The 22662-nt window shown below is 42.9% G+C and overlaps 1 protein-coding gene across 1 annotated transcript in view; it reads right to left on the bottom strand.

Moving 5' to 3' along the window:
• Positions 1-317: 317 nt before the first annotated feature.
• Positions 318-22662, bottom strand: part of LOC311032770 (uncharacterized protein) — a 46629-nt gene continuing 24284 nt past the window's right edge. The window contains exons 10-16 of the mRNA XM_084039784.1: positions 14136-14179; positions 7743-7948; positions 6923-6993; positions 6138-6295; positions 4402-4546; positions 3060-3203; positions 318-2980 (exon numbers count right to left, since the gene is read on the bottom strand). Coding sequence (XP_083895910.1) covers positions 2702-2980; positions 3060-3203; positions 4402-4546; positions 6138-6295; positions 6923-6993; positions 7743-7948; positions 14136-14179 — 1047 coding nt within the window. The 3' untranslated portion in view covers positions 318-2701. The remainder of the gene's footprint in view (positions 2981-3059; positions 3204-4401; positions 4547-6137; positions 6296-6922; positions 6994-7742; positions 7949-14135; positions 14180-22662) is intronic.

Below are 22662 nucleotides of genomic sequence, written 5' to 3'. Positions count from 1 at the left end.
CGACATGAATTATTATAAGCGGTCGAGTCAAACGCTATTAATAAATGCTGAGCTGTAACGTTATATAACTGGTGAAAGGTACAAAATGTCGCTATGGCAACAATATCCACATAAACCTTTAAAAACCACCTGACAGAAAAAGATATCAGTGAGATGATGAGGACAAGAGGAGGTGTAGATGAAAAACAAAAACAAGCAAACTTGTGATCCTTTTCATTAACGATTAATCGTTTGGTCAACAACATATCAGAAAGTACTTTTACCAAAGTACTATCACACAAAACAAAGAAAAGGAGGAAATACTCATAATCAAGCTGAAACTTTGAAACATTTATACTTTTTTGCTTGACAAACCACTAATGTAACTTCCTGTCAATCGACTAATCGTCTCTGCTCTGAAACCGCAGGCAGAACGTGACTGAGAGGCCAAACGCTTAAAATACGTGAAAATCAACTCATATGTTCCAAAAACAATTTCACATTCAGAGCGAACGACATGGTGGCCGACGCTGGTCGGAACAAGAAGAAGAAGTGCCAGACGACATTCGCAACCGGCAGTCGCAGCATGCACACGCCGACATCCACCGACAAGACGCACACTCCAACAGACTCCACATCACAGTTAATACAAACGGGTGTTGTGTCATTTTCAGCCCTGTTACCCCCCCCCCCCCCCCCCCCCTCCCGGTGGGTGATGTCATGCATATTCACTGCAGGTGCAGCAGGTGTGATTATGGCTCTAAAAACAAAACAGCGACAGCTCTCCCTGCTGGTTGGATGCCGGCACTGCAGCCACTTCAGATGTCATTTAAAAGCCTGAGTAGAGAATGGCTCTGATGCTATGAGGCGTTTATGGTGACCAAAACTTGCTGCCCATCACCCTCCGTCCCTTCTATTTAATACATTCTCCACTTTGATTCATGCATCTCCAACAACGACCCCGGTACCTTTAAAATCATGCTATTAGCTCATAGCCGACCATGCGCTGTCTTTGGACGACCTCCCACGGCAGCTGAACGCCTCACACATGTGTGTGTTTAATCCCGTCACTAAACACCCTCTGATCACTTACTAATCATTGATAGGTACATAGACATCACTATAATACTCATATTGTGCTGAATTATTATCATCGTGTCAGAAAAAAACCCAAACGTGATTATCGTGTAGCGCTGCTAGGACTTGAGAAACTCTGATTGCACCTAATGCGTAATCACAATAGTGAATATATTGTAAATATACCGTCATATATCCTACAATATAAGCTGATGGTGCGTTGTGTGTGTGCGTATATATATATATATATATATATATACATATATACATATATACATACACACACATATATGTGTGTGTGCGTATATATATATATATATATATATATATATACATATATACATACACACACATATATGTGTATATACACAACGCATCCTGTATGTTTACAAAGAGTGCGGATAGCATATTTTACCTATTACATTTTTCAATATCATATACACTTGACATACACAGGAGGAATAGGTTCAACATCAACAAACGACTGTAAAATATTGTAAAAATATTGAAAAAACAAGAACATTCAGGGTCTGCCCGGTGAGTGTTAAAATAGGGTTTATAAATGAGAGGCTATAAGTACAGACGGAGGTAACACATGTCGGGTATGGCACTAGCATGAGGAGAAAAGACCTAAATGACCCCGGAGAACAACGTTTTGCTGCCCTCAATTTAGTAAAAGGCCTAAAAAGAAGCAGTGCTGGATGCAGGCATGCAGATCACTGAAGAAAACGACATTCAGCCAAGAAGTAGAAAGAGAACAGAAGCGCACCACGGGACAGAAGCCAAAGCAACTGGGGAAAAGATCTCCTGTTCAAGTAAAGCAAAAACAAACAAACAAACAAACAAACAGAAAAGACTTCTCTAGATGCAGTTGCTGCACGTCAGCAGCATTGCAAAGTCCTGCTGGCGTCGCCGCCGCTCGCCAGCAGCGAGAGAAAAGAGGAGCTGCACCATGACGTGCTGCAGCCTCAACACTTCACTACTGTGCCTCGAGAAACGGTCCGTAGGTTCATCTCGACGCCACCTTCAGAGAAACAGTAGCTAAAAGCTGCGACGTCCAGCCCCCCATGTGGAATGTGAACGCACCACGGCGGAAAACAAGGAGCTGGAATGCACACGGCTCCGTGACACCCGGTGAGAGGTCCACCAGGCCTAAAACGTGATGCTTTAGAAAGTTTGGTCCCAAACCGGTTTGAGAGAACAAAGCTGGGAGAAGGTGGCCGTGGAGGTGTTTCAAACTAAAGGGGAGAAAAGCAAAGGATGCTGGATGATCGTCTGTCACTGCATGTTCGATCTATAAGTGCTTCTCTTGATCTCATGGTTCAGTGTGCTGCGGCGCCCAGCCTACGTTCTCAAAGTCCCCTCCTCTCTGCAGACCTGTGACCTCCCAGACCTCCTGCACAAACACCCCGCTGGTGTTTCTCAGCCATGCTGCCAGTCACAGTATCTGCACCTCCTCTGTTCGATGAGAAGGTTGGGGTGCCGGGGAGGGCGTCATGGTTTGGGGGAGGGCGGACCCTCACTCCTGCTCCCCCTTCAAGCAGAGCTCCAAACCCTCCTGGATCTCAAATAAAAACCTATGCAGGGAGACAGCCTAAAGCTGGCAGTGCAACGCTGTGCCGCTCCCGGCGCCCCCCGCCCCGTCTCACTTTTTGACAGCCTGCCGGTAGCTGTGTCTCTGGCCTTCCTGCCGTGGCTTGCTGCTGCTGCTGCAGCCGCTGGCTTTGCTGCTGTTGCCACCGTCCCTGGTGCTGCTGGACTGGCTGATCTGGCTGATCTGGCTGGCGTCCTGCAGCGTGGGGCTGGAGTGAGCCCTCTGCAGCCCGTTGTCCTCCAGGAGCTGGGACTCGAACAGAGACAGGTCCTCCTCACCGCTCCGGATTTTAGCTCGCAGCAGCATGACGTAAGTCCCGTACCGTGTTTTCTGTAGACAGAGAGAGAGGGAGTTACAGTACTGTACTAATGATGTGATGCTTCACTGCCTTTCTCTGAGTCCAGCTCACCTCAAACTCCAGATACTCGTCTCGCTGCCGGTACTCTTCCAGCTCGCGCCCTTTGACCTTGCGGTCGGGCGGGTAGGAGCGCAGCTCAGCCAGTTCGGTGGAGAGGGCTCTGAATCGGGCTTCATGGGACCGGATCTGCTCCTCCTGTAAGACCAAGGTCAACGCTGACATCAGGAGGGAGTTGAAGGAGAACATGAACACATGCCTTCTTTAACTGACGGTTTTCCCACCAGATAAGTGTCGACTTGTGTTTTCTATGTTAGGGACCCAGTTCCTTCTATCTAAGAGACCCAATTTACAGAAAGGCAAAGGAGTAATGGTCTAAATGGGATGCATACGTCACTGACAAATTATAGAAAATAAACTACATTAAATGCAAATGTTATTAGCATGTTATATATGAATGTGCTATTTTGCCACTAATGACTCCAGACTTAGACTTTCCAATCTAAGCGTTGGAGGACCAGATCCTGCTCTTATTAAAAATACTTTGATAAGTTAATACAAGGCTTCAAAGGTCGGACTGAAGTTATCGTCTTTAGCACCAAACTCCCTCTTCGTGCTGCTATCTCGGCTCCGAAGTGCAGCACAGAAACACAAAGACGAGATTTGGGAGACTAAAAGACCAAAAAAACGTTCAGCTCGTTGTTCTAATTCAGACTTCCAAAGCCTCAAATTAACTTCAGATGAACTTTGTTTTTTCCCCACAGTACAGAGACTTTGGATTCACACTGGAAGCATGTTAGGAAGTGATCATTTCATGTCCAGTATTCACAGGAAGGAACAATCACATGAGGCAAAGACAGGTTTTTTCCCTCTCATGTCAAGGTTTCAGTGCCACTGTGACAATAAATAACAGCATTCAATTATAACAAGACACATTTGGGACATTTGGCCTTCATTCAAAGTTGGACTGCAGCGAGGCGGCTGGGAATGACATGCAATAAACTTCCCCTGCAGGACGCGTCGATTACAGTACGCGGCATACGTCTTAAGCACAGGGCCACCGTGACACGCCATCAATAATCTCCTCCTGAGAAGAAAGATGTCAAACTCGGGCTGTGAAACATCTCGAACGGATCGACCGAATGAAAATTGCGACGACTGATTAATTACGTCTGCGTTGAGCAGCGTGTTTATTCATGAACATTTAATTCTAATTACTATTAGCCAATAGGTTGTGAAAAATCACTCATCAACTCCTTTTGAAAATCGCCTCACAGAGCCGGTCATTATTCTACCATTGAAAGATTTGCATGGGCTTTGGGCTGATTTACAGGATCCTGGTCCCGACTCAGGTACGGTCCCCCTCTGCAGGACTAGAAACAGCCCTTCACATTACCTCGGAGAACTTCGACGTCGTCCCCGGCAGTAGCGGCCGGCTGAACTTCTTCTGGGAGCCGATGGCTGCTGGGAAAGGAGGCGCCGAGAACATGGCGGCCACCGTGTTGATGCGCGTGATCCAGGACTGCATCTGCTCCGCGTTCCTGCCACGGAACAATTACAAACAGATCTGAGACACGAGGTAGGAACCTACTTATCAGCTCCTCTCCGTGCTCCCTTCAGCATGTGGCCGGCTTACAGCATCAAAGGGATAATTATCGGAGAGCGAGCAGCCTCGCTGTTGACAAAGAAATTATTTTGGAGCCAATTAATGCACGAGAGAAAAAGGGCCTGTTTTACACTAACAGACCCATTAGGGGCCCATGAGAAATATCAGATCGAATCAGACAGCCTGGCTTAAATCCCCCAGGAGGGAGGGAGAGAGAGAGAGAGAGAGAGAGAGAGAGAGAGAGAGAGAGAGAGAGAGAGAGAGAGGGGTAGAGTATCTGGGACAAATGCGAGCTGCAACTGGAGCACAGAGCGAGTCCTCCTGGGGGCCGAAACATGTGGCCACTCATGTGCCACTTCCTGGATCCTGATAACACACACATGCACACCTCCACCTGTCCTCTTAACATCCGTATAAATATAAATATGTACATCTATATGTGTGTGTGTGTTTCATCAGACCGCGTGCTCTCTGCATGTGGGCTGCTCACCATATGCACCATGTGCACAGCTGGCACCGCATGTCGTTAGCCGAGGTTGGGCGCTCAGCTGTGATTAGCCAGCCGCAGCCATAATGCACGGGAGGAAGTATGTGGACGGCACAGTGTTACACCCACATGTGGCCATGAGCCAGAATTTTAGTTTACCACATTAAAAAAATGGGTTCTGTGTACATTTTGTTGATGGGATTAAATAAAAAGAAAAGTGGCAGAAATGGGAATATGTTTTTATTTTGCCACATGCTCGTCTCCCGGCAGGTCTTCTCGTGGAGGGGTCGATGCAACAAACACACAAGTGCTTTTCCCCCTCCGTTTCTGCCACTTTGGATTGAATCCATAAACAAAACACACATGGACCGCACCTCCTCCAGTTAGTGGCAGAGCAAACACAAAGATGGCAGAAGAAGATCAAACATTTCTTTATGGAGCCGGCTTTGTGCTTCATTGTCTAATGAAACAGGAGATGATCTTCATCAAATTGGTGCCACAAAGCTGAAAAAACACTGTTGTTTAAAAGTGTGGCTACATGCACTTCAGTGCTACCTGATTCATTAATCTACATGGAAACATAAGACTGGACTACGGTTTTGACGGCATTTTGGCCTTCGCCATGTTGTATTTTTGCAACCAAGGAAGTGACCATATTTGGACTGTGGAGGAGCGACGGGTGGATCTGATGAACACAAGCAGCAGAGCAGCAACCTTACTGGATCTGGATCCATGTGGATTCTGGTGTGAAGCTGCAAACAAAATTAACCTTAATGATTCAAGGTCAACTTTACAGCTAAGTGTTAAAGTCATCTTAGTAGCTAACTGCATTGGTAGCGTGATAGCGACCTGTCAATCAGCGTGTAGCCCCGCCCCTAAAGCATCACCTGCTTTCTGGTCTGTTGGACTCTAAATGGATTATAATGAAGAATCGAAGAAAATAGAAACACTTCTATCCAAAGTCTGATTAAAAGGGAGCTCATACACAATTGTGGTGACGTTATTGCAGCTCAGCGAGGAAGCATAAAACAGGACTCACGGCGCCTGGAAGAGGTACACCCTCCAGTCGGCGGTACGCAGGTAGAAGACGTTGGGCCTCTTGCTGTAGTCCGAAGCCTTCATGGCCAGAGAGTGGTGGATGGACACAGCGTTTTTTAGGTCGTCCTCAGACAGCTGTTTATCAGGCCTGTACTCCCCCTGGCACGGCAGTAACAAATAAGCAATGAAAACTGTGATTAACACCAAGGGGTCCCAACCCTTATTAAAGTTGGGAGAGCTGACGAGGAACATATTTGCATTTGAGGAGCGGTGAGAGAGCACAAAGGGCTATTAAAGGTGTCTGCACCAAAACAACACATTTCCTGATACCGTCATCGATGTTGAAAAATGTAAGCATTAAAAAAAAGTTGCTTTCATGATTCGCAATAACACAATTCATTTTTCAAACTTTACTTTAAACAATATATGTTGTTTTATTTAACAAAAGAAGACACTAAAAAAACAGAGATTTGATACGGTGCTACAGACGCAGTTTGGTCTGTCCAACGCAGGAAACAGGTTTAGTAAAGTGGCTTCATTTGAATGTGAAGCGCTTTGGTTGATTTGTGGACTGTAAGCAGGTGACATGATGCACAAAAAGAACATTATGGATCTCCACCGTGAGAATAAGATTCACCTCCGGTTAAATGTACTGCTGCCGTGAAAGTAAAACCGGATGTTCAAAAGTTGAATAATGAATATAAAGTAGCAGCTGTTAAAAATGGCTTCATTTACTGACACAAAGTAGTATATATACATAAAATATACTGTGTGATAATGACTTACTTTTTGCAGATAGAGAATGAGCCCTTTGAGGATGGCATAGAAGGTCTTCCAGCCTCTCTTCCCTCTCGGTGCTGTGAGGAACAGAAACATGTTAATATTTCACCTGGAGTTACGGTTTAAAGCCGCAGGATCTTTCCTCAGGGACCAGGAACCGTACAGGAACCAGTAGAAGAGGAGCGTTTCTATTAAAGTCTAAATTACGTTCTGGGGACATTTTACCCCCGCACAATTTGAAGTGTATTTAATGTACTTTTATGTGCAAAACTTGAACAACTTCAAGTATACTTAGTACACTTAAGCACATGGCTGTGTATGTACAAATATACACCCATGATCAATGAAATTAAAGTTTGCTTTGTTTGTGTTATGACTACCTTAAAATGCATTTAATGTCTTGATAATATATAAGCATGTACCATTAATATATTCTTATTTCTGGCATATTCCAATTAATTCATGAATTTTTAAAATGCTTACAGTGCATTGGTACAATAATCACTTTGAGCATACATTTAAAAACATATTTAACAACCAAGTTGACATAAGTACACTTTAGTAATATTTTTTTCTATATATATATTATTGTACTATAGTGCAATTATTTTAAAGCATGTTAGAAGTAGTATTATGAAGATTTCCAGATATTTCATTGTTAATATATTTGCAATACAGTCTTGGAAATGTAAATATATTTGAAATATATTATTTTCCACCTGGGTGCTCTTAGTTTGCTGATTACTTTCCCGTTTTTTAGGACTCATCCCTTCGGCTCTCTTTGTGCATCGTGAAACGTAACAGAAAAGGGTCTGAGGCCTCGTACTTCTCTTGCCGTCCGAGTCGGCGTGGACTTTGCGGACCAGGAAACCGTTCTTGTACAGCAGCGATCTGGACGGATGCGTCTCGTCCGCCAGGGGCTTCTCGCCTCCGCCACCTCCGCCGCCCTCCCCCTTCACCGATCTGGAGGCGGTGGAGTCACACAGGCTGTCCCCGAGCTCCGAAAACGACTTCCGCAGCTCTTCCTCGTCGCTATGGAGACAAAGATAAATAAATAAATAACAGATCTCCGTGGTGATCGACACTTATGTGTCACGTCTCGTTAGCGGCGCAGATCAACACATCTTTCGCTCTGTGCTCATTACAGCAGAGGACTAGCAGGTCCAGAGATCTCACACACTCAGCGGGAAACTTTCCCTTTCAACCAGAACACAGTAACATCCAACAGCCACTGCTGGTGACTTGGAAGAGCTGTTTGTTGCACAAGTCACTGACGAAGCCTTGTGTATCTCGGGGGGGAAGCTGAGTGAATGAGGCTGCCTTCAAAGCAGTAACTGTGTGTTTCCTGCTGCGGTTCTCCTGAGAAGAGGAAGAGGAGGAAGTAGAAGAGGAAGAAGAAGAAGAAGAAGAGGAAGTCTCCACTCTCCTTGATCACTGAGCACCGCGGCCAAATAGTGACAACAGCTTTCTTGTTCCAGCTTTGAGGTGAAACTCTTCCTCCTCTTGAAGAGGTGAGTAAGAGTTTTCAGAGGCTTTACAGTCTTATAAACTCTTAAGCTCTGAACCAACGTGGATGAGAAGTCATTAAAAACATTGCCTCCATCCGGGGAGGAAGACTGTGATGTCATCAAAAGCCTCACAATAATATTAACAACATATCATAAGTAATCTATTAGATCTGCCTCATTTGTAGTTATTTTTCTCGTTTATATTCTCAATATTTTACTGTTTACTTTTGTGTTTTTTAATGTTTTTGTATTACAATTCAAATGCATCAAGATATTGTTGTACAGCTGACCTAAATACATAGTAGGTTAGTCCCATGGTTTTGGACTAGGATCATATTGTTATATTTTGGATGGGGTTTGTTTGGTCTGTGATATTCTGTTAACTTTGAACCCCATTTTATGACTTTTTTATATAGTTATTTTAATTCTGTTGTAATTGCGTTTGCTTACTATTCCCTGGTTTTCTTACATCCACTTCCCACAGCTTCTTTACATGCTCCTACATATTATGTAAAAGAATAACCACCGTTAAATAATAAAAATGCTATACCTGCCAAGGTAATTAGTAAGTTACCTAAAGTGTTTGTCCAATAAACTACTTAAAGTGACAGTGTCATAAGTTACATTGACAAAGCTAAAGAACTGACACATACTTTAATTGTAACTAATTGTTTTGAACATATTACCGTGGGAACCGGTCTCAGAGTACAGTATAATATATCAGACTCTGATCCTTATTGAAGCGTGTTTTCATGCTGAGAGTTGTTGCTGCTGGATGTGAAGTTTCTGTGCACGTCGCTCATTAGAAACGGGCCTCGAGGAGCCGTCTCCGAAATGAGTTCTGGCCGACTGCAGCTTAGTTTCTGTCTAACAACTCTCGTGTGAGTGTGTGTTTGTGTAGTTTTCCTGCAAAACAAGTCTCTTTATGTTCGTCTCGACTCTGTTCTTCTTCTTCTTTATGTTTTTGTTTAGATGATGAAATATTTTTGTTGTAATCAGGGTTTGTTACCCAATTTAATTATGATTTTTTAATAGAAATTATTGTCTAATAGCTCCTTTTTATTTTTGTATTACTTTCATTAACATTACTTTAGAAAATGTGGTCCATTTAAAAAAAAAAATCTTAATTCATATTCTTGTCATGTGGTCCTTCTTTCATTTCTTATGTGTATTATTTAATCTTTTACTGTTTAATTACAATTTTAAAACATTTTAAAATATGTTTTTGTTTTTATATTGCTGCTCCACTAGCCTATTTTTGAATCAATTACTGTTTTAGAACCATTTTTGACTGCAGCACTGCTAATCCCGCTCTCCTTTAGATAACCCGTCACAACGTGCCGTGTTTTTAAAGGGATTTGTCACATTAGGACATAATACATGCTTTAGGCGACAACGCCGAGTGTCTCTGCGTCCACCCAGTGAGGTAACACCACCGCAATTCCACTTGTTACCTCACCAGGCGGCACCCATGTAAAAGTTCAGCCCGAAAATAGAAAAATATAGACCCCCCCCACGAGACTACACTATGAGTAACCAACAGTACATAACAGCAGTTAACCCCGTGAAGGAGCCGGAGAAAAGAGAGGCAGGGACAGAGCCAATGAGCATCTAGCCTGTTGCCTGGTAACTGCTGGCCTGCCTGAATCCCATTCTACACAGAGACAAAGTGAGAGGAGATGGAGAAGAGAGGGGGGAGGATGGAGGAGAGATAGAGGGGTGAGGAGACAGAGACAAAGCTGATCCCTCTCTCATGGCAGAACATCATCACACAATAATAGGAGTGAGGAGACGAGACAGGGAAGGAAATAAGAGATTAAGACAAGAAAAGACAAAGAAAGTAAAGAGAAATGAAAAGATGAAGAAGAACAGAAGGAAGGAAATGAAGATGTAGAAAGAACAAGTGGAAGAAAAAAAACAAATAAAAGGGAGAGGGGGAGGAGAGTACATGAGAAAAAATGAAAGGAAATAAGAGAAGAGGAAAAGATGGAAAGAAAAAGAAAGGAAAGGAAGAAGTAGAAGAAGAAAGATAAGAAAAGGGGAGAGATGAAAACACACACAGGAATGAATTCAACAAATTAAATAAAAAGAAACACAAAACACAATAGGAGAGGTAAAGAGAAATGTAAAGAAAGAGAGGGGGGCTGAGGAAAAGAAAAGGAAACAAAGGAAACAAAAGAAAAGGAATGGAAAACACGATAAAGGAAAGGAAAGAAAGGAGAGGAAGCAAAAGAAAAGAACAGAGAAAGGACAGACGAGCAAATTGAGGTGAACTAAAACTGAAAAGAAGAGAGAAAACAGGAAATAAAAGGTTTGTTGATGCGACGCCAAAAAATGACGGCTGAACGAGTCGACCGGTTGTTGTAACAGTATTTTTACAGTTTTACTGTATTAATACTTTGACTTCTTTAAATCAATTAACACAGTAGTGACGTTTACTGTGACACGAAGAGAAAAGACGGACACGCATCCTGCAGCCACCGAACAGGGATTAGCAGAATGAAAGGAATAACAGAGCAGATTGGGTCTTGTCTGTTCCGCTCCCTGTCGCCCATTTCCTATTTGGTTCGCCACGCTGCACTCATCGACCGCTGCTGAAAGTTATGTGGTATAATAATGACAAGTGCAACAAGTGAGAAAATCCTCTAAAAAGGTGGACGGGAGCAGTGGTGAATGAGTCAATCAATCACAGGACTTTCAGAGAGGAGACAGCTGTTCAAGTCCCGTGTGAGACCGAAAGTGAACCTTGACTTTATGCTTGTTAAGTAAAGGTATAACAGAGCATTTCCTACTTTGTTGTCCACGCTGCACTCGTTATATCATATGGTCATATTCTGCCATTTACACCCTGTTTCTATCCACGTCCCAGCGTCTCCCACTTGTTGCGTCTCTTTCAGTGCATGATGTGTTGTACAGGTCTGAGTTTGTGTGCGAGCGAGGACCGTCCAACTGCAGCGTTCACAGAGTGGCCGTGTCTTTTCTCTGCGGGGGCGTGAAAATAACATCCATCGCCGTGTTTTGTGTTTGTGTTAAAATACCGCGTGCCCACACAAAGACACCTGTGGTGAGATGGACACGTAGATTTATGAAATATACAATTTGTATTCATGTGATAACACCTCGATAACAGGAGGCCTGTACTGGAGAGGGTTTTTTAAAGCACGATCTATATATAGAATGGAAAGTATTTCTGGTTATGTAATGTTACACTGGCGAAACACTTTGTAAACACAATTCTGATTTCATTTTTATTCCATTTTGGATTGTTTACATTCTATTTTATTTAAATATTTTAATATATGTAAGCCAGGAAAACATCTGGGCATTATTTAACGTATTCCAGTGACAGGTGATGGATGAGTCAAACTATCACATGACTTTCACCAAGGAGACCACTGTCCAAGTCCTGTCAAGCTACATTGTTAGGCTACGATAACAGACTACGATGTCAGGCTACGATGTCAGGCTACGATGTCAGGCTATTATTAAGCTACTTTATGACTCTATATGACGCTACATTATGTCAGTATGACATTACATTGGTTGATCAGTTATGTTGTAGCATTACTATTATAACACAAACCATGACTTTTTTCAAAAAGTTTGAACCAATCGTGTCACAGCATTAGCCACTTGCGTTTCTACAAGCATGACGTGAGGCTTACATATTTAAAACATTTATTTTTGGTTGATACGTTCAACATGTCCTGTGGTTTGCAGAGAAATACCAACATTTCCATAACTGCATTTCATTGTATGATTCTGTATTGTATTGTATGTATGACGACTGTGGATATTGTTCTATATCCATGATGATGAAATCCATTCTATTTTAACAGAATATTCTGACATAATCTATATTATATTTTTGATTCTTGACTTTTGCAGTATGCACGTGATTACAGTCTGCAAATTGCAAACGCACAAAACCAACATTTCCTGACATAAGGTGCACAAGGACAAAGACAAGCAGCGTTTGCAGCCACAGAAAGAATCCACATAAGGAGTCTGTCCTTGATCTTGGTCACAGTCGACGAGTTAGCAAGTGAAAAAATGTCCCTCTGTGCGATGAAAGATGCGTCAACTAAACAAGTAGTGTGTGAAGCGGGTGGCAAAAGTGACACCGTGCTCAGCTCCCCAAAAGCAGAGCCAGAATACACTCTATGATCTCGGCCAGCTGAAATATCAAAAAATAAAAAAAATACACTCTCGGCTGGCAAAATCCGTGAAAGCTCAGACTGCTGTGGGCCGAATCTCTCAATCTGTAATTTGGTTATTTGTTTGGAGGTGGATTGTCTTTGCTCGGCGGTGTTTACGCGTGTCTAAAAATGACATCTCTTCTGTCCCCCGCTTGGTCTGTGCTGCGGTGGCCGTGTTTAAATAGCCAACTATATGTCAGCGGAGATGTTTGAACTGGATTGCCTGGCTCTCTGTGGATCTCCTACTCGATGCTCCTCTGACCACTTTTTTTTGCCTGGCTGCTTCGGGAGCTGCTGCAGCTATTTTTGGAGAGGTGGTGGGAGGCTGTGGTCACACCTTTGTACAGGATGCAGGTAAAGAGCCATTCAAAATGAGTCTCACTCTCTCTTAGTCAATGTCCCTGTTTTTGTTTTTTCCTCACAGTCACATGTACCGAAGATAACACACATACAAATACATTTCCTGTGTATATTTGTGCATACAGTACAATCCATCTGTTCCCGAGTGTGTGTGTTTGCGGCTGAGAGAACACAGGGAGGAAAGAGCATTGCGGTAGCTATGGAGTCGTATCCATGGTCCCGTAACTATGGCAACAAAGCTTGGAAAGCTAGTGACTTAATTGGCATCTCTGAGGCGCTCTGGAACTGTGATCCAGAATAGCAACCCTTGACACACTAATGTTTCCTTCACATGCCAAGACGAGACTCACGTCATTAATGAGGATGCTAACAAGTTAATCAATATCCCTGATTGTTTCCTGCCCTTCAGGACAATGTGTGTGTGTGTGTGTGTGTGTATTTCAGTTCATACATGACGGCTTAAAGGACAGAAAAAAGTCATAGAGGAGGAGAAAATGATATGAATGCTGTTTAAGGAGAGACACTTCAAGAAACATTACATGCACTGGATAAATTTGAGAGCTTTCATTTAGACGATTGTAAAGAAAAACATCCAAAATAAACATTATTATACTACTTTGTCTATTTGCGTCCGTACAATTGTCCTAAATTCACCAAAGGTTACCATTAGATAATGCCTCATTTGTATATTTAAAACAGAAAACTTGAAAATAGAATTGTCTAAATTGGGGAAGATTCATGCTGATATCTATTATTGAATCTAGTTTGTTGTGCCTTTATCATTCATAGCCTGATTTATACAACATTTTAATACTAAATGGCTGTTGACAGTATAATAGGGTGATAAAAGAGATATTCCCTCGGTATAAACCTCATGTCAACAAGGATTTTGAGCCTGGCTTCATCCGATGTTCAGATCTCTGATCCGGAGAAGTGTGCAAATGAACACATATTAAATAAGAAAAAAGCTGTCTTATTGTAAGTAATCAACTGCGTGGCAGCTTCATGAAGAGATTTTCACCTGCAGTGCGTCTCCTAAATGTGAATTTGGTTAATCGCTGACGAGCAAAAGGACAGAAACTGAGTCACAGTGGAGGAGAAAATCTGAATAAATGCAGTTTAAGGTGAATAACATCGAAGTGAATGACTTACAGCGTCCACTGCAGCTTCTGGTTCTTGATTGAGTTGTAGAGAGCCTGCAGAGAAACACAAGAAAATCACATTTTCAGACAAACATGACGAGCTGCATCTACGCTCCAATCGTTTGATCAAATGTTACAGAGGCAGGTGTGGTTTCTGTGAAAGCCGCACACTAAGCAAACCGGCTTCATTCAATAAATTGTACTCGGAGAAATGTCATCCCTTTTCACTGCTGCTCAAACTGCCCTTTGCCTGAGCTTATCTCATTTTCTTTTTGCCAAACAATCCATCAATCATCCAATGAGTCAACCGCCGCAACCGCCATTACACGGCGAGGGCCCAGCGCGGCGATGGATGGACGAGACAATCAATGGGCCCGATAAATAATTTAGACTCCGATGCATCAACCGGCGTGAAACTAAAATTAAGTTACAGCTTAGGAACATGAACAAACACACACACAACAAATCGAAACGTTAAACGAAAACCTGAGTGAAAACACAGCTTCCTTTTACAAGTGACCCGACCTCGCCCGATGCAGCCATTCGACCCGGCCGCGAAAATGAATAAAGACAAAATGATACCCGACCCGCTTTCACGCACTGACTGTGTCCGTTCTCTACTCACGCAGGTATCTGTGGTCAGATTAGAGTCATTCTGCCAATGATGTTTTAGAAAAGAATTATTACCTAAATATTTATATGAAGCTTTAGGTAATATTTGACTAATGCATACATTTAATTTGAAATTACCTGCCTGCAAATTACCCGAATATCATTAAAAATAATTTTTGTTTGGCTTGTAACTGCAGGTGATGTTGTAGAGCTAGTCAATCAGTTGATTAATTAACTAGTCAAGAAGAAGAAGAAGAAGAAGAGATCAATTCAAGATTTGCTGTTTTCCCTCAGTTTCATGTTAGTTGTTAATGGAGTGTTAATGGAGTGCAAGTAAGTTAAAAAAAAGACACTTTATTGATCAATTAATCGATGGATTAATCAATTAGATGTAGCTAGGAGCAGCACTGCAGGATCTGTTACTTCAGTAAAAGCAATAATATGTTGTAAAAATACTGGAGAAAAAAATGTTTATCGAGGTTATCAAGACGTTTCCGTCCCGTTTGTGATCGGACTCTCTGTCACTTCTTTGCAGCAGGGTCATTTTCCTCCACTTTTGACTTTCTTTCACTTTCATTATCATCACAATTCATCAACACAAAAACAAAATAGAAGCAAGGAGAATAAAACAGAGTCTACTGAGGGAGCCGGTCTGAGAGGCTTCGGAAAAATGCAACACATTTGGCTTCAACTTCCTTAAAAATCAGTAGCAACGATGAAGACGTGCGGATGGTTTCCAGCATGAAGCCATCACACCATCAGGAAGCAGCTGATGGACAGCAGTGACAGCAGAGGTGATGGAGAGGACACTCAAAGGCACTCCATCACACCTCGTTCACCTCTGAATTCCTCGTAGACCAGCAACAACCAGCACCATAATTGCCATGTGAGAGGGGATGGGGGGGTAAAATCGATAATTTCCCATTACATTGCTTTGATTAAAGAGCTGCTGCTAACGGTCCTCCCTTGGATTCTGCTTGTTTTAGACTTCCAACCTATTAATAATAAGATTTTGTTGCATTGTGACTTTTATTCAAATGAAATTGGATTTATAATGGGGGCAGTTTGATTCGACGTGCCTACTTAGGTTATTCCCAGAGTTTTCTAATCAGGAATACGTCCATGAATATTAACGACCATCCAGCCTGGATTTAGTTCTAGCTTCCAACTCACGCTCCACGTTAAGATTCTTAGCATTTACAATAAAACGTGCTCATACATTTTAATAATCACACAGACTGAGAAATACGGCCGAGCATCCCAGAGTCGACCCGTTTTAAAGTGGAAGACAAACTGCTTCTGTGGCACAAATCTGGGCAACATCAAATATTAATGGTGACTTTGTAAGCTGTAAAAAGTTTTAACAGCAACATACATTCTGTCTACGGAAGTTATTTATGTGTAAGAGAACTAACTTCAGAGTTTATAAAATGTTCAGTAGAGAAAATTGCCTAAAAGGTGACGCTATGAAACTGCTCTTTCACAATGTCCCTCTTGGGCTTCTTCACCCATCTGCGTCATTATTAGATGGTCACAGCAACCGAGAATGAGCCTTTATGTCCATGTGGGACAGGAGGAGAGGATGGGCTTCCTGTTAATGTGGTAGTTTAGTTGTTCCAGAGATCTTTTCCTTCCTCTGTTCAAGTGAATGAGCCTGAGAAGGAGGCCAGGCGGAGGGCGGGGCTAAAGGAAAAGCTAGTGCGCTTGCTCTATGGCTCCATGGAAGCAGCAGATCGCCAGAGGAAAATCCATTTTATACTCCGATATTGAACGTTTAAGCTTAGTGTGAGTGAAACTGTGTTCCAGCTCAAGTTTGAAAATCTATCTTTTGTGTGAAAAAGAAAACAGCTTCCTGTAAATCCTTAGGGACCACAACAGTATCAACAGCAGAGAGACTGTGGATTTAAAGACTTAAGTGGGAGGTAAGTAAAAAATAAAAAATAAATAAATAAATAGATAAAAGGTAGATGGATGGAAGTGGAGTATAAAGTGGGAGACGTTCTGTCTGGGGGCTCGTTGAGACAAGGATGGATGTTCGTCACCTTCACCTACTTGCTCCATCAACGTCACCGAGTGCCGGTAAATGAGGGCCATTAGCCTTGAGTTGTGGCTTTACATAACACGCAGTACTGAGCTGGCAGTAAACCGGTCTCATTCATCAAACGCTCTACTCTCCAGACGTGGACGCGTACAAAGCGCTTAAGACGGTAAATCAATAATAAAGACAGTAATAAAATGGCTCCGGTATTGGCGATGCAATGATGGTTTGTTGGATGAGGACAATAAGTGATTACTCTTTGCATTTTGGTGATTAGATTTGAAGATGTGCACTTTTGTGATGATGAGCGACGTGTCAGAATGACTTGTACAAGTAAAAATGAAGTATGTCCGGTACCTTCCTCCTCTTTCTGGCCTGCGGGTGATTCTGTCCGTCCTGAGCCTTCCCCAGCAGGTCTGGAAACACCAGGGGTTTGAGTGAGCGTGAGCGCGGCGTTCTGGGATAGCGAAACGGGTCCATCATCCGGAAGTCCCTTCCGTACCGCACAGTGCAAAGGGAGCGTGAGCGTAGGCGCCCCGCCGAGTGCAGGCTGTTAACACCGATCATGCTATAAAAAAAAAAAAATGCTGGGAATTCACAAAAACTGCCCAGATGATGAAGTCTTTATTTTTTAAGTATTGCAGAAAATAAGTTGATTAAAAAGAAGAAGTGGAAAATGAGGTTCGTCTGATCTGGATGCCGTCCAGTAGACGCTGATGTGCCGACAGACAGCTGGAAGTGAATTCAGCTGTTACTGGAAGCAGCCGGCGATCAGCGGAGACGGCAGGGGGAGGCGACACATCAGCAGACTGCTGTCAGCAGGCATCGAACCCCAACAGTCTCGCCCCTGAGAGTCTTGATCAACGCCCACCAGGCAACGTCGGGGTGCCCACATGACGCTAAATTATTAACAGAGCCGCCATGAATTATACATGGACAGGAACGACTCCTTTGCCGCTACTCGGGAAGGTGAGACTTTCTCCTGCAGGCTGCCAAGACGACACTTTGCCTGCAACGTTTTAAACGGCAAATGAGCTGTAGTTTCGAAGCGGTCGGATGTGTAATTTCTCCAGGTGACTGTGTGCCGAGGTCTCAGCAGGATACGAGCCTCTGCCAAGTCACCCAAAGGTGACACTTGTCCAGCTGCCACCTTTTAGCGAAAAAAAAAAAGCAAGTGACAAACGCACAACGGAGACGTAGCGTTAAACCTGCACACACACACACACACACACACACAGAGGGACGGAAGTGGACACTCTCACAGATGGTATGAAACACTGGCGGAGGTGTCAACGGACAGCCAGCGTGAAACAGATGGCTGCAAAAATGCGGAAATCAAGAGGTAAAAACAGACACACACACAATAAGCTTTTTATGCTTTTACGAACACACACACAAAAAAACCCACACACACAATAGAGGGAGATACAGAGAGGTGGGAGGGAAGGACAGCCGCCTTCGGACTTCGGAGAAGAGAATCCAAAGAGCGAGCTTGATTTCGTCACAAGCCCAAAAATATGATGTAAATCAAAGAGAAGAAAATGCCCCCCCCCCCCCCCCCAAAAAAAGGGGGAAAAAAAAGAGGCGAGTGAAGAAGAGATTTAGCACTCAGCGTTCCTGTTGCTCCCACTGTAAAATGGATCCCATCAGCTTTGACAGTCACAGCACTGCTAGATTATCTCACTTCTCCGTCGTCCTGCTCTCTGTCCATGTGTGGAGGTCCACTGTCATCGCTCGCCCCCCCTCCTCTGTGATCCACTTCTCTCACTCAGTATTTTCTCTCAGACTCTCTCTGCTCCCCCCCCCCATCGTACGTTCAGCCGGAGTCGCTGTTTTTCGGGGGATGAAATGCCGCTGATGTCTTTCATGCCTTCCTCATCTTCGCGTCCCTGCCTGGTTTATCTATCTGTTGCAATCTTTTTTTTACGTCCGATCCAGTGCTCGTGCTGCTTCTGAGGAGGAGGAGGAGGAGGAGAGGAAAGGAGAGCTGGCCGCCTGAATCGCAGAGCGAAAAAAAAACAAGCTGATAGGGACGGTGCTCTGCCTCTCTCTGCCTCCCTCAGCCTTCGCTTTGTCAATGCGTACCTCCCTCCTTCCCTCCCTCCTTCTCTCAGTCATCGCCAGCAAATCACAGCCTGCCTCTTCCACACACACGGTTACACACACACACACACGCTCTGTTGAAAATATACTTGCAATGGCAAATTAGTATTCAGTGGTGGTTTTTGTGGGAGAGGCTGGTAAGGTGAGAGGAGGAAGCATAGGGACAGTAAGACAAGGTGTGTGTACGACCAGGTGAGTATATTAAAGCAGATCAGACGGGCTATAGTTATTATATTTGTTTATATATTATATTTGTTGTGACAAGTGTCATCAAATATAGTAGAACATAATTATCAGTCCTCAGGTTTCTGGGATTCATTTTGAAGATGCATCGGCAGCACTTCTGTGATGATGAGCGACTCCTCTGGTTGTAAACAGAAGTCAGATTGCATACGGTTTCGTTGGACTGTGGAGGAGCAACAGGTGGGTCTGATGAACACGCAGAGCGGCACCCCAAGCAGCGACCTTACTGGATCTGGATTTTGGTGTGAAGCTGCTAATAAAGTTAGCTTCATGATTCAAGGTCAACTTTACAGCTAAGTGTTAAAGTCATCTTAGTAGCTAACTGCATTGGTAGCGTGGTAACGACCTGTCAATCAGCAGGTAGCCCCGCCCCTAAAGCATCCCCTGCTTTCTGGTCTGGTGGACTCTAAATGGATTATAATGTACTAAATGAACATCATGCTGGATTGAAGAAGACTTGAAACGAGAGATTGAGAACATAAACTCATGTTTACAATGTTTAGTAGACTCATTTTATCATAGACTTCTATACAACCAGAGGAGTCGCCCCCTGGTGGCCAGCAGAGAGAATGCATTAACATTACAGAACCAGAGGTTGCTGCCTGATATTATATAAGGTACATCAGTGAGTTGTTGCATCAAAAGAGTCAAATGGTGCACGTGTCGCATTTTGTTGCAAAACTGCCATTTTTAAAAAGGATTGTTAGGATTTGATTGTACTTTCATATTGACACAAGCTGAGATGTTTTTCTTCAAGTCTCATGTGTGTAGACTTTTGACAAAATTAACCAAATTCCACAACAATAAGCAAAACAACTCGTTTTGGTTACCTCAGTTTTCCCATCTGCCGTGAGTCTCTCCTCCTGCTCAATATTTCACATCCTGTCTAAATGTGTCCCTCCGTCCGTCAGTCCAGACAGCTCGGGGAGAAGGGGAGACTATCTACTGCCTCGTGCCTCTGCTGACCTCAGCAGATGTCTCTTCTTCACACTCACTACGCCTCTCTCTCTCTCTGCCCTTTCCCTTAAATAGCACTACTTTTTTATTTTTGTAGGAGATTTGTGTCTCAATCAGTGACTGTTTTAGCTGCTGCCATGAAGTGTTTGTTGTTCAAAATTCAATTATTTTAGAGGAGATATCCAGATTTAAAGCTTTTTCTTTGTTGGTTCTTACAGCTTGACAAACAGCTGATCGGCATGTTAAAGGTATTGAAACATAAATAAATTGGGATCAATATGTGAATATGTTCTTTACAGGACAATGTGTGTATTTCTATACGTCTCTGTGTACAACCTTCCTCACCTGTCTACCACAGTATTATACCATATGAATACATTTTGCAGTTCAACTATTCTTAAATATATATCTGTCGGCGTTGAGTTGTATATATATTAATTAATACATATATATTCATATTATATTGCTATTTATATTTCCTCCCAGTCTTATATTTATAAGAAATTTTTTTTTCCAAACATTAAAATTGGCTTCTTATTTCATATTTAAAGGATACGGCTGCAGATATTTCTTATCGTCAAACAAACTCCGTACTGACCAGCCAATAATGCTGCAATATGTCTCTCTGCTTTCCAACTTCTCCAACCCAGAAAAGCAGGTCACTGCAGTTATTAACAAACTCGAATCAAACAGGAGGACATAGTGCATTAGTTGGGGACTATTGTCAGTGGCGGGTTAATTCCAAATTTGGAGCTTGAGTGAGTGTTGGTGGCAGCAGGATGGTGTGTGTGTACGTATGGTTGGGTCACAATAAACTACAGTGTGTGTGTGTGTGTGTGTGTGGTGATGAAGGAACATGTCAGCTATTTAAAAAGTACAATATTTCCTTCGGCAATGTAGTTGAGGGAGGGTATAAAGCGGCTTCAGATGAAAATACTCAAGTACAAGTACCTCAAATTTGTACTGAAGTACAGTACTTCAGCCCTAAAGTAAATTTCAGTTAGTGACTCTTCACACCAATGCTGCAAGAATTTAGTAAAAAAAAACAGCAGTTTGAACTGCGATATATATCCTCCTTGTACACACTGAATGAGTAAATCATATTAGAAATGAGTACAAAGTCCTCAGAGGTGACCTGCTCGTCCGGGCTGAAGAGACACAGACACATTCGCAGCTGCTGCCACACCGACACATTTGGGAATGATTCCTTGTCCCTCACAAAAACACACAAGTCATCCATCTTTCCCCCTAGACATCGACGTCGTTAAGCAATCGATAGCATCGGTGCACCTCATTACAGTTTGAGGAGCGCGGTTCGGAGCGTCTTGATTGAGCTGTACAACATTTTCATTTCAGCAGAATTTGTTCCCCAGCTCTACTGCGGGCTGGTAACCTACTTCACTGCCTCATTAGCTCCCACTTCAAGCTTTAAGCCCTGAGCTGCGCTGAAGAGAGAGAGAGAGAGAGAGAGAGAAGGAGTGAAAACCTCACAACAAAGAGGGAAGTTTCCTCCAAAAGCAGCAGCTTGGGCGGGCAGCCAGAGCTTCAGTCTCTGCAGGGAGCTGCAGAAGTTGCACAGCAGCTATGTTTCCCCTGCAAGCCGGCGTAGAAGACCATGAAGTGGTTCTGCAGGCTTAAAAGCTTATCGTGGCGTTGGGACCGCAGCTCTTAATCATTTACTTTTGTGGTAATTGGCCAAACAGCGAGCCACTTGTCAGCTATGGACACACGAGGCTTGAACACTGCAGTGCTGAAAAAAAAACAGCTGACTGACAGAAATGAGTAAGGCACCAAATAAATAAACAAGCAGAATCTCACTGTAGATGAATTACACAGATTTATCTGGCTCACAAAATTACACTTGATGATTTTTTTTCACTATTTTGAAATCCAATTTTTTAACAAATAGTTATAATAGTAATATGAGAAGATTGATGCCACTCATATATATGTTGGTTAAATATTAAAGTTTGTTAGCTTAGCAAAAGACTGGAAATGGGGGGAAACAGCTAATCTGGCTCAGTCCAAAAGTATTCTACATAACAGCCCCTCTAAATTAACACATTATATCTTGTTTCAAACCAGTCACTGGTAATAATTCCTCGTTGCACACAATAAGTTTGGCTAACCTGCATGGGTATCTGGCCAGTTTGAAGTTAACAACGTTGACAATTAACAATGTCACTTCGTTCCCAGATTAGTTCATATAATGTTGTGTCAAAATATACAAATTATTTACTTTGCATATAGTTTATTTGTGATTAGAATGCCGCGTTGTTGACTGGCTAATGTTTCCTAGATTATAAGCAGCATGTCACATCTCCGCTGACGGACAGTCTGCTGTGGGTAACTGCCAGAGGAAATATCCTCTAGAGTGCATTAAAATAGTTTATTGCCTCATTATGAATCCTGGAACGAGAACACGGTGATTGAGACAAACAAGCATCGGTGCACTGCGTTGTATGTACAGTACACTCTGTACAACCTCCATCGGTCATGTTACTGCACACCTGCAGCTCTGCACAATTACATCATCATTTTCATATTTTATGATTATTTAATTCAATTTAAATTAATATAAAAC

This window comes from Eutrigla gurnardus (assembly GCF_963514095.1).
Source record: "Eutrigla gurnardus genome assembly, chromosome: 22".
NCBI lineage: Eukaryota > Metazoa > Chordata > Actinopteri > Perciformes > Triglidae > Eutrigla > Eutrigla gurnardus.
Note: the sequence above shows the minus strand (reverse complement) of the source record. Positions and strands in the feature narration are given on the sequence as shown.